The 12,687-nt window shown below is 45.9% G+C and overlaps 2 protein-coding genes across 2 annotated transcripts; one reads left to right on the forward strand and one right to left on the reverse strand.

The window, feature by feature from the left end:
* Window positions 1–8,152: 8,152 nt before the first annotated feature.
* LOC130551091 (germ cell-specific gene 1-like protein) lies at window positions 8,153–9,991 on the forward strand. The gene is made up of 2 exons (XM_057328649.1): window positions 8,153–8,253; window positions 8,417–9,991. The coding sequence occupies exons 1-2, from the start codon at window positions 8,153–8,155 to the stop codon at window positions 8,715–8,717; spliced, it is 402 nt and encodes a 133-aa protein (XP_057184632.1). The 3' UTR covers window positions 8,718–9,991.
* Window positions 9,992–10,782: 791 nt separating this feature from the next.
* LOC130551089 (heparan sulfate glucosamine 3-O-sulfotransferase 3B1-like) lies at window positions 10,783–11,964 on the reverse strand. Its single transcript, XM_057328646.1, has one exon. The coding sequence runs from the start codon at window positions 11,834–11,836 to the stop codon at window positions 11,225–11,227; it is 612 nt and encodes a 203-aa protein (XP_057184629.1). The 5' UTR covers window positions 11,837–11,964; the 3' UTR covers window positions 10,783–11,224.
* Window positions 11,965–12,687: the final 723 nt, after the last annotated feature.

A 12,687-nucleotide genomic window follows, 5' to 3' on the forward strand; every position in this document is an offset into this window, starting at 1 on the left:
GATTACTGAATTGTAAACAATCATATAAACTGGATTAAACATGTTTCAATTAACTCTAACTAATTACTGAACAAGCTTCTACAGGGATTTGTGTTCTCTTCATGTCAAATGAATATGGGTTGACAATGTCATTTTAGCACTTATGATAGTGTGATCTTGGGTGGTGTGTCGTTTTGAAAACTGAGGTTATACATATGCGGCGTGATATTTAAACCCGACGGGAAATAGGCCATTTGCATATTTTTATGTTGTATTACCAAGCTTCAGGTTATAATAGTACCATTTGAAATATAAAACTTGGCTATAGGTCCTACTTGACACATGTATTTTAACAGTTTTAAGTATGACATTTTCAAGATGACATTCTGATTTACAGTTTTTTTCAACTGCTTACACACAAAATGTTTACTTGTCACACAAATTCTGAAACCTGACACTCAAACACCAGAACCACACACCAAATTGGCAAAACCATACACTAATTCTCGACCTTTGACTCAGTTTTCAGTTTCATAAAACACTTTTTGCAAAACACAAAACACAATTCTCTATGTAACACACAAAAATCTTACAGGAAGTATATTGATTTCCTTTTTCAAACACAACCAATCAAAATGCCACACTAATTCCTCAGTGCCTCACACTAACTCCTCACATGTGCAAACACACATTGCTTTACTTAACACCAACCAATCATGACTTTAGAAGAGGCCTATAAATAGGCCAAGGGTCAAGTTATAGGTTTTGAACAATGGATGCAAACAATGTAGACAGAGTAAGGGGAGTTGGAGGGAGAGCCAGAGGACGAGGCAGAGTTCGAATTAGAGGACGAGTCGGAAGAAGAGGAGGAAGACGAGGAACAAGAAGTGTGGTCTTGAATGAGATCAGGGCTACAGTCATTGATCATGTGATAAACCACGGTTTACTGTAACAACAAGAGAGGCTGTACAGAGAGTCCAGCCCAATTTGAGTCGATTTACAATGGCAGGTATAATTTGAACTTTTAGAAATGAGAACAGGTATGTAACAATCTACTGTTATGTACACATGATCTAATGTACACAAACAGTAGGCTATAATACATATACAGTATTTTACAGTAGTACCCTTGCATTCATTTACTACGGTGCACTGCATTGGTCACAGTCTGGTGAGGTATCACACTGTACAGCAGTACAGCCGACTGTAAGAAGACATTCTGACCTTATTGTATAAAATAGTATATTATGTTACAGTTTATGGCACACACTCACACTGTTCCTGAATCTTCTACAGAGTGGAAAGGTGAAGGTTTCATGGTGGGCGAGGTCACATGTTCACTGAAGAGCAAGAGACAGCTATCGTGAATTTGGTTTTGGCCAATAATGCTTTTAGAATTCGTGAAATATACGCAACCATATGCTTACTGTAATGATGCCACAATTTTTGTGAAAATAAATGCTGTGAGTCCCTCAACAATACATCGTGTCCTCCAGAATTTTTTTTTCCGTACCGTGTACAGTAATACTGTATTCACAACCAGCAAAAACATAAATAAACACAAGAAATAAAAAGTTTGGTTTCAATCTAGCTTTTGTTTTTACAGTGAATTTTAAACATCTCTCTGCCAATTTCTTTCAATCTTGTACAGAAATGTACAGAGGAGCTCATGAACGAAGAGCTTTAGGTTTTGAATAACTGTGTGTACATGATATATACCAAAATATAACATTACGGTAAAAGTGTTTGCAACAGAAGACAAATTTTTGCTTTTGAAATGTGTTTGTGATATTTTTAATGTAGTGCTTCATTTTGAAAGAGATGTGAGGCATTTTGCATTTTGTGTGTGCAATTCTTGGATTTGTGTGTAAAGTTTTGAAAAAAAGAGGCAGCTTTTTGAAAATATGTGTAAGCAGTTGAAAAAAACTGTAAATAAAGTGAATTATGCCATACAGAGCACAGGGCTGTCACAGATTGCTTAAAGCTGTCTTTCACGTGGCAGGGACATTTAATTGATGGTATCTGGATAAAATAACGTACAGCACTATTAAGTAGTCTTGAGGTCTGACGTTTTGAAGTGCAAATCCAATTTCATACAGTCTGTGAATTAATATAAGATAAAAACTACTGGTATTTTTTAGTCTAGAAGAGTTAGAAAGGGTTACAGGGGTTTTAGGTGGCGTATGCTATGGAATGCTATGATTTGGTATGGTATATGTTATCAATTTAAGTGTTTATGTGCAGAATCTGATTTTACTGGAGTATTAAAAAGTGGCCATCATCTACTGCCACCCTGTGGTGAAAAATCAAGCATAAGTAGCAACTGTTTTCTCTGAATTTTCACGAGTAAAACAGTGCCCTCTGAAGTATATCAGTGTTCTCAAGGGAGCCTGAACATTATTTCTTGTTCCCTCTCTGTCAGTCTCTCAATGTTGTGTCGAACCGACAGATGGGGTTCGTCCTTGAGAACCTATCAACTTCTGACTAGTTTAGAAAAGGCCAATGAAATTGGTGAATGAAATTTGCATGCCGGACTCCGCCCCTGGATATCCGGGTATAAAAGGGAGACAGCGTGCTGCATTCATTTACCTTTTGTTCTTTGGAGTCATCGCACATGATCGACTTCGAGACTTCAAACTTTTCGCTGAATTACTGCTGGAATCTTTGAACCGCACTGCCTCTCCCAACGCTCACGGCTGGATACATGGTACCTCGGGTTTGAGCGCGGCTCCAAGCCGCACCCGCCCCCAGTGCCATGTTTCCCGGAAGTGCATGAGGAACTCAGTAAGACCTGATACGCCCCCTTTTCGGCATGTGCACATCAAACTAGTTCCGTCACCCTTTCTTCCCTCGGTGGTGGGGCAGCTAGAGGATACGTTAATGTCCCCCAGGCGGAGTGTGCCGTTGCGGTGCACTTGTGCCCGCAGACGGCGGCTGCCTGGGGGGCTCGACCTAGACTCCCGTCCAAAGCATGTAGGGTTTCAGCATCTCTGGTGTCGAGAGCTTACACTGTCTGCGGGCCAAGCTGCCTCCTCTCTCCACGCTATGGCCATCCTGCAGGCCAGGGTGTTGAGAGAGCTCCACGTGGGTAAGACCGACCCAGCGCTTATGCAGGAACTCCGCACTGCCACCGACCTCACTCTACGGGCGACCAAGGTGACCGTGCGGTCCCTGGGTCAGGCGATGTCCACACTTGTGGTCCAGGAGAGACACCTCTGGCTGAATCTTGCAGAGATGAGTGATGCCGAGAAAGTCCGCTTCTAGCCTCTAACCCTCTAGCCGAGATGTTCAACGGGTTTTACAGCCCGTACTTCATCATCCCCAAAAAGGGGAGGTTACTAGATCTGCGTACCCTGAACAGGCACCTACTTAAGCTGCCGTTCAGGATACTCACACAGAAGCGCATCCTGGTGTCTATCAGATGTCAACATTGGTTCATGGCAATTGACCTGAAGGACGCTTACTTTCATGTCTCGATTCTCCCTCGTCATCGCCCGTTCCTACAGTTCACTTTCGAGGGTCGGGCATATCAGTACAGAGTCCTCCCTTTCGGTCTGTCCCTGTCCCCACGAGTCTTCACGAAGATCGTGGAAGCCGCCATCACTCCCCTCAGGGAGAGAGGTGTGCGGGTACTAAACTATCTCGACGACTGGCTCATCTTGGCACACTCGCGAGATCTGTTATGTACACACAAGGACCTAATGCTTCGGCACCTAGATCGATTGGGACTACAGGTCAACCGAGAAAAGAGCAAGCTGTCCCCTGTACAGAGCATCCTCTTTCTTGGTATGGAACTCAACTCTGTCTCCATGACAGCGCGACTGACTACAGAGCGCGCTCAGTCAGTGTTGAACTGCCTGGAACATTTCAAGCAGTCAGCGGTCCCCCTGAATCAATTTCAGAGGCTCCTGGGACACATGGCATCCTTGGCGGGGGTGATACCCCTCGGGTTGATGCACATGAGACCGCTCCAACACTGTCTACAGAGTCGAGTTCCCTGGAGAGCGTGGCACACCGGCAGCAGGCGTATGGTCATTACACCTCTCTGCCAATGCACCCTAACGCCTTGGTCTTCAATGACCTTTCTACGGACAGGGGTCCCTCTCGGGCAGGTTACGAGGCACGTCGTGGTGACGACAGATGCCTCCCTGCAGGGTTGGGGTGCAGTGTGCAACGGGCACGCAGTGTCGGGGCGTTAGACAGGCCCCCGCCTGCGCTGGCATATCAATTGCCTAGAGTTGTTGGCTGTGCTACTTGCACTGAAGAGGCTGAAACCTCTCGTGCAAGACAAGCACGTGCTGGTCCGGTCGGACAGCACAACTGCCGTAGCGTATATCAACCACCAGGGTGGCATTCGCTCACGGCAGTTAACACGACTCGCCCGACGCCTCCTTCTGTGGAGTCAGCAGGTGATCCGCTCCCTGCAAGCCACACATATCCCAGGCAACCTGAACTAGACAGCCGACGTTCTCTCTCGTCAGTTGACGCTCATTTGGGTACAGTTCGGGCAGGCTCAGGTAGACCTGTTTGCCTCCCTGGACACCACCCATTGCCCGCTTTGGTACTCCCTGTCCGAGGCTCCCCTCGGCACAGATGCTCTAGCGCACAGCTGGCCGCGGGACAAGCGGAAGTACGCCTTCCCCTCAGTGAGCCTCATTGCACAGGTCCTGTGCAAGGTCAGGGAAGAGGAGCATCAAGTGCTACTAGTTGTGCCGTACTGGCCCAACCGGACTTGGTTCTCGGAGCTAATGCTCTTGACAACTACTCCCCCCTGGCCGATTTCCCTGACGAAGGACCTGCTTTCCCAGGGGAAGGGCACGTTATGGCATCCCAGGCCAGACCTCTGGAACCTCCATGTCTGGCCCCTTGATGGTACGAGGAGATCCTGAGTGGCCTACCCCCTGCTGTGGTCGAGACCATAACTCAGGCTAGGGTCCCGGCCACTAGGCGGCTATACGCCTATAAGTGGCGCCTCTTCTCGTCCTGGTGCTCTTCTAGAAGAGAAGACCCGTGGAGTTGCTCGATCAGGAACGTGCTGTCCTTCCACAGGCTTGAGAGTAATCTTTCCCCTTCCACTCTGAATGTGTATGTAGCCGCCATTGCCGCTCATCACGACCCAGTTGCTGGTAAGTCTCTAGAACAGCACACCCTGATCATTACGTTCCTAAGGGGCGTGAGAAGGCTGCCGCCTCGCCCCCGTTCCGTACCCTCTTGCAACCTTGATGTGGTCCTGGTGGGCCTCAAGAGGCCCCCCTTCGAGCCCCACAGAGATGCCCCTTTTTCTCACCTCACGATGAAGACGGCTCTCCTGATGGCGCTCACCTCCAAGAGGGTAGGGGACCTACAAGCATTCTCCGTGTCCACAGATTGCCTCGAACTCTGACCCGGTGATTCTCACGTTATCCTGAGACCCCGGCATGGCTACGTGCCCAAAGTTCCCACCACTCCCCCTAGAGACCAGGTGGTGAACTTGCAGGCGCCCCCCCCCCACCGGGGAGGAAGACCCAACCCCATCCGTGTTGTGTCCAGTATGCGCATTGCGCCTCTACTTGGACCGCACACAGATCTTCAGGAGCTCTGAGCAGCTCTTTATCTGTTTTGGATTGGCGCGCTGGATCATGGACGCTGTCACTACGGCATACCGGTCCCAAGACCGCCCGTGCCCACTGGCAGTGAGAGCCTCACTCCACACGGAGTATAGCCTCCTCGTGGGCACTGGCTCAGGGTGCCTCTCTGGCAGACATCTGCAGAGCTGCGGGTTGGGCTATGCCCAACACCTTCGCGAGGTTCTACAGCCTCCGCGTAAAACCAGTGTCAGCTCGAGTCTTGCAGGGCATCAGGTAAGACCAGCGGCCGGTAGGGCGTACGCCTGCAAAAGCACCTTCCCCCCTCCTAGGTGGGTCACCCACTGGGTGAAGAACAGGCATTCCATCCATCACTAAGCACCTCTTGCAGGCGGGCTGGGCAGAGCAGCCCTGCCCCCATAGGCCGGGTACCAACTCAGTTATCTATGCATAGCTCTAACCGGACCTAGTGCTCCAGACGTAGTAACCCCCCAGCAGGGCGGTTCCGTCTGACGTATCCTCATGATTGGTTCCCACCTTGGCAACCCATGACCTTCCCTAGGTGGACCTCCACCTTGCGGTAAACTCCTTCAATCCGCACATTCCTCCCATGAGTTCTCCCCTAAACGGCGAGACCATGTTGGTATCTCCACTAAACTCCTCCCTACGATAGGAAGTGGTCTCTGTAGCACGTCCCCCATTTGAGGAAGTAGCGCTTACCCAGTGGTCTTACTGTACCGGGCAGCTTCTCGCTGTTAGAGAAACAAGCCGCCACCTGTGAGGGCCGAAGGTAGGGGCTTCCCACCTTTTCAAAATGCTCTGGGACCCCCTACCTATCCAATGGTAGGTTACAATTTCGCGGTAGCGCTCACGTCTGACACGCCCAGGCCAGTCACCATCGTTTCACTAGAGATTGTGACACGGCACAGCGCCGTGGCATTTTCCATAGGAACCCCATCTGTCGGTTCGACACAACGTCGAGAGACCGACAGAAAGTGAACGTCTTGGTTACAGATGTAACCTCAGTTCCCTGATGGAGGGAAGGAGACGTTGTGTCCTTCGTGCACGCTGCAGCAGTCGAGAGAGGTCTCAAGCTCCTCAACCCAAAGGTGAATGAATGCAGCACGCTGTCTCCCTTTTATACCCGGATATCCGGGGGCGGAGTCCGGCATGCAAATTTCATTTGCCAATTTCATTGGCCTTTTCTAAACTAGTCAGAAGTTGATAGGTTCTCAATGACGAACCCCATCTGTCGGTTCGACACAACGTCTCATTCCCTCCATCAGGGAACTGAGGTTACATCCGTAGTTGATAGGTTCTCGGAAGGGAGGGAACATATCAACGGAAGGGAGTGGTGGGAACCTTGGGCACGTAGCCAGGCCGTGATCTCAGGATCACGTGAGAGTCTTCAGGCCCGAATTCTAGGCAATCCGTGGACACAGAGAGTGCTTGTAGGTTCCTTGGGGACTTTCTTGCGGATTTCTTGGGGACAATGAAGTACGGGCTGCAAAACCCGCTGGACATCTCGGCGAAAGGGACGGGCTCGATCGCTCCCTTCGCCAGAAGGGTGGCGACCTCGGCCGGAAGCACAGGCGCATCCCTACCTCTGACTGAGGTTGAGAGGATGCCCCAAAACTTGGGCGGGCGTCTGGCGAACTCGATCGCGTAGCCGAGACGGATCATCTTCCCTAGCCACCGTGGCGGCCTGGGAAGCCATAGCCAGGATCCCAGGAACTGAGACAGGGTGACTAGGGGTTCAATCAGCTTCATCGTCCCCCCGGGGGGTGGTTCGATGGCTAGCAGTACGGATCCCTCACCGTGGGGAAGCCCCCGAGATCGGCTCTGCTGACTTAGCTGCCTGGCGATGATGTAGTACAACGCACCGTCGACTGAGAGTGCTAAAGGCTGCTGATTGTCCTCGACATTGGGTCTCGCCGTGACGCAACTTCGAATTGCCGAACACCGTCATGTAGAGGGTGAAAGCGTCTGTGATAAACACCCAGAGAGAGAGAGGAAACTCTTCTTGAGAAAGTGGGCTGTTGGGATGGGGCAGGAACCGTCCCGGATCGACCACCCAGCGATGGAATGGCTGGGGTCGGGCCCGATGGTATTCTCGATCTCCCTGTGGTCTTCCCATGAGGGCCGCTTCTGCTTTCGCCGCGGGTGCTGAAGGGGTGGTGGTCTCTTCTTCGATGTCTTCTTCCAGGGGGCCGCCTGAGTGGGGGACGCCGGAGCCGGAGGGCGTCGAAGAGGACCAGGGCTGCTGGGAAGTAGACGGTGCATGGGACTCGACGGCCGAGGGCGGCCGAGTCGCGGCAGGGGAGGATATGCTTGATAGCCTCTGTCTGCTTCCTTACTGTCGAGAACTACTGTCGATATCACCCTCGCTGCTTGCCATAGCGGGCGGCAGGGCCGTAGCCACTGCCGTCACGGAACGGGAAAACGGACGAGGTGGTGGCTGAGCCCCGTGGGAAAACAGCCACTCATGAACGCAACGTCTGAATCGTCAACCGCTAGCAGTGCAGGCAGGACATATCCACAAAGTCGAGAGACCGACAGAAAGGGAACTGTAGTCAAAGACTTTGATTTTGTTTACAGGTCTTCTTGGTATGGTAGCACACATGATGTTTACAACAGCATTCCAGCTAACTGTGAGTCTGGGTCCTGAGGACTGGAAACCACAAAACTGGGACTACAGCTGGTCTTATATGTAAGTTCATGCAAAATCAAAATCATTACATTGTTTCAAAGTGTTGTAGTGATAGAGGAATGTTTCTTTGAATGATGACTTTATGACAAATAGTTTAAATCATAAAAGCAACTAAAGACTGGTGCTTATCTGATGCCCTGTTAATGTATGGTCTATTCTCTAGCTTGGCTTGGAGCTCATTCACTGCCTGCATGGCCTCCTCTGTAACAACCATAAACAGATACACAAAGACTATCATGGAGTTCAAACACAAGAGAAAGAACATCGAGAAAAACCTGAAGATCAAGCAGAAGTTGCTGGACCTGGAATCTCCAGAGCAGGTGTGGGACATGTACATCAGCTCTGTGCCCAGTTCAGCTGAGGAGTTTCTGGACCTGTCCAGTTCTGGACGCAAATTGTCCACCAATTCAGTCTTCCTAGACCTCAATGACCTGCCATCTCCACAAGGAGAGGAATACTGTTAAGGCCAATCCAATAGACTTGAAGAAACAAAGCATACAGCTTAATCACTTTCACTTTGTGTGTGTGTGTGTGTGTGTGCGTGCGTGCGTGCGTGCGTGCGTGCGTGCGTGCGTGTGTCTTTCATGTAGATTGAAACCGGCCTCACGCTAGAGTAGTTTGACAAAGCATTCATTTAAGGCGATGCGTTAAGATTTCATAACTCTGCCATTTGGCAAAATGTTCTGTTTGATGTCCTCTGTTGTTTGAAGGTGTTGCTGTATGTTTTAGTTTGTTGTTATTGTGCTGAAACTGCTGATATAAACGTTTTTGAAGCTAAAACTGTGATGGATAAATTAAATGATTTTCTGAACCCCAGAGAGTCAAATGTAATATATTTTATATGAAAGTAACTGTTTAAATGACATTAGAAACATACACATACTGTTAGACTGACAAAATGGTGTATTCAATAAAAATGTGAAATGTGAAAATTGAAACATTACTGTGAACCTGAGGGTATCTTAAATGCATCCAATTCTATCTGTTATATTGAGAAAAAAATGCATTGCTAAGGTTCTTTAACCACCATTTTTTTCAGTAGACAAATATACAGTAATCAAATATTAAACATCAACTAGAGTATATGGGATATGTTGATGTTCCCATTTTGGGGACAGTTTTTGTGTTCCTTTATTTTGCTTGGTTATGTTCAGTTAGCATAATAATATTAAAATTTATAGATCTGTGTCACTATGTATTTGGTAAGGTTCAAGTTAAAATTAAAGAAAGTTCATTTAATTTTTAAATAAGCTAGCAGCATGCAAAAAATAGAATAAGAATGTGAAATACAGAATTCCAAAGTGTTATGAACACTAAGAAGGGTGGTACTGTGTCATTTATACTATGGAAAAACTAAATTAGTTCTTCATAATTTCCTAATTTATGTATATTTGACGTCAATTACAGAAAATACATGTGTATCAATGTGTTGATTAACGTATTAACTGCCTATGAGTCTTTGTACTGCCAAAATGAAGTGTTAACATTGTTTATGTGCAATAAAACTGGGAGGATTAAAATGTTTTTTTTACAGCAATGTACAAGCAGCGTACAGTTACATAATGAAAAAGTCCTTTAAACAATATTGTATATTGATGACTTATTTCATTTGTCGATTATTTTGTATTCCTTCAAAAGTGGGCTAATTGTTGGATTTGTTGGTTATTTAGTGTTTTCTTTTAGCTTTGTGGATGAAATGTGGTTTGAGTTGAAAAGGTACCAGATTTTTTTTATTGATCCGTAGAATATAATAAAGAACCTGTCGAACAGTACAATATAATAAAAAAACTTTTATACTCTGATATTATATTTCCCCATAAGCATTTCTTTATAGTGCACTCTTTATTTACTGCACTTTATTGTTTTGCCAGAAGGTGGCGCCTGAGACAACGTTCCACAAAATATGCTTTGCAGCGTTTATCACTTTGGAAGGGTTGGGTTGATCGTTTAAAATCCATATTTTATAGTCCCAAATCCATATTCTTTATTAGCCAATATTAGCTAATAGTACCACACATTTCTTTTGTCATAGAACAACACCATTATTTTTAATTAAGTCATGTCATTATTTAATGATATAAAATATTTTGAAGTTTTATTTAAAGTGATTGTTTACCCAAAAGTACTCAACAGAATGTTTATTTTGGGGGAACTATCACTTTAAGGTTTAATGTTTTTACAATTTACTGCTACTCAATTTGCTTTTCAACCAGATTTCAGACTAGATGAATTTTTATAAGAAAGATGTGCATTCTGTGTTGTCTGAACAAAAACCAGATACAAATAAAAATCAAAACCACTTTAAATATAAATTGTGATTTATATGGCAATGGCCCTTATACTGCACTTTTTTATTGTCTAAAGAACCTTTTTCCACAACAAAGAACTTTTTGTAAACAAAAAGTTTTCTCATGCAGCAAGAAAACCAAAAAATATATATGATCGTCCACATACTATGTGCTATAATACCTCCATTATAAGTTGTTTTTAATATGTAATTTTTCTGTTTAACATAAAGACTGCAACAATGACAAGCTATGCTTCTGCTACACAGTTTATTTTAAATGATGACATTTTCATATGTGTAAGGTTTCATTTGACTCCGCCATAAAAAGACATCAAAACATAAAAAATGACAAGAGCAGAAAAGTGCTGCTTACAACAATAAATTAATGTCACTGTCAACCAAAGTCAAGGTACAAAAGAATATTGTGACCTGCGGTGCCCAAGGCTTTATGTACCAGACAGACATGATTGATTCATTTAATGGAGCCAACTACAAAGAAATCTAATGACATCACTTCATAATTTTTCCTGTTCCATGAACACTAGCCTCCTTACTGTTAAACTCTAGTCCAATCTAGACAATCAGCTTGTGTATGAACCCAACACAGAAGACACTTCATGAGTAAAGATGCAATGTCAATGTTAACTGCATATGTTTTACATATGTGTTTATGCTTAGAAACACTCATTGCCATCCAAAGTCCATGCCCGCCATTTGATAAAACTTAAGATTATGCGGCTGGTAAAATTCCCTAAGTTTCAGAATGACCTCTGGGTCAATTTTAGGGTGAGTTCTTCCTTTGGTTTGCCCCAAACAGTGGGGTTTGCTACTGCCCTCTGGCTTTTTGAGGCATGGAAACCCCTTTGTCTTGTTAAAGTAAAAGTGTTTGTCTCTAATGATCCTTTGCAAACCGAGAAAGTCTTGCACGCGTCCCAGTTCGCCAGCCGGGTCGCTTATCAGCCTCTCGCCGTGGACGAAATGAATCTTGGTGAGCGGAAAGTAGGCCAACCAACGCTCCAAGTGCTTGGCGTATAGTCCGATGTACAGCGGGCTCCAAAGAGAGTCTATCTGACCCGTGGATCTGTTCTTAAACGTCAGGTTCTCAAAACTGGGGATATCAGGGGTCTTGGAGATGATCTGGGTGTAATCCGAAATGGCGCGGGTGATTGGGTCTCGCACCACCACGATTAGCTTGATGTCCCGTGACATGGCGTGGATGCGAGCTGGGGTCTCCGGGGTGACAAAATATCTGGGTGTCTTCTCCATTACAATTTGGCCATCTAGAGCTTTGGGCATCACACTCCTAAAAGAGAGAAATGTTAGAAATTTATTCAAACATACTTTTGTTTCACTTACTGCTGTGAATCTTGTATTTAGCTGTTACCAATTACTTTTTTACTTAAGATTGCCAACACAGTATTGATTGTCCAACCCACATCACCCCCCCCCCCTCCAGTACCGGCATCAGAAGAAGCTTTTAGCACAGCAAAACCCAAATAATGAGGTGACCCACGGTCCACTGTGTCTCTTATTGGCTGTAAATGAGAAGTCAGGCAGCTCCCAGAGTGTTGGAAATGTGCATTGGTAATGCAGCTTATCGTGCAGATGTGAAACCAGCATCAATCACAGAGGGTTACCAACATACACGGAAAAACAAATGGAATTCATGCATCTCTTTCCTACCACCGGCAGATGGGACTCATTTGTTTTAAGAGGCTCGTCGGCCCGCTGGGTTTAATGGTCCACCTGCACCCCACCTGCCTTTACAGCATGACCACATCCAATGTCTATTTGAAGGACTGCAAGACACAATATCCAGCTTTGAGAAGTTAAATTAGGTCCTGCTTCTAAAAATAGCAACCGTGTGTAAAAGCCAGAACAGAGCAACAGTAAGCACAAGACCAAGCCAATAACAAAGAATATCTCCTCAGCCAAAACAAATGATTTTGGTGGCACACTTGGTATTAAAGGGATCATGTCATGAGATACCTAAATTTTGACAGATTTTCTTTTTTCAGATAAAGTAGATTATAGGGAGCTTCTGTAACAAAAATGGTACCAATTGTAAAAGAAAGGATGGAAAATTGACAGGTAAACTAAATTATGACTTTACATTTTGTAAATTCACAACCATTTCACAAGGTGGC

The sequence above is a fragment of the Triplophysa rosa genome, unplaced genomic scaffold, assembly GCF_024868665.1.
Source record: "Triplophysa rosa unplaced genomic scaffold, Trosa_1v2 scaffold62_ERROPOS2744091, whole genome shotgun sequence".
Classification (NCBI taxonomy): domain Eukaryota; kingdom Metazoa; phylum Chordata; class Actinopteri; order Cypriniformes; family Nemacheilidae; genus Triplophysa; species Triplophysa rosa.

Coding starts and splice junctions, on each gene's coding strand:
- LOC130551091 (XM_057328649.1), top strand. CDS start 8,153: ATGGTAGCACACATGATGTTTACAACAGCATTCCAGCTAACTGTGAGT. Junction 8,254..8,416: donor GACTACAGCTGGTCTTATAT/GTAAGTTCATGC, acceptor TCTATTCTCTAG/CTTGGCTTGGAGCTCATTCA.
- LOC130551089 (XM_057328646.1), bottom strand. CDS start 11,836: ATGCCCAAAGCTCTAGATGGCCAAATTGTAATGGAGAAGACACCCAGA.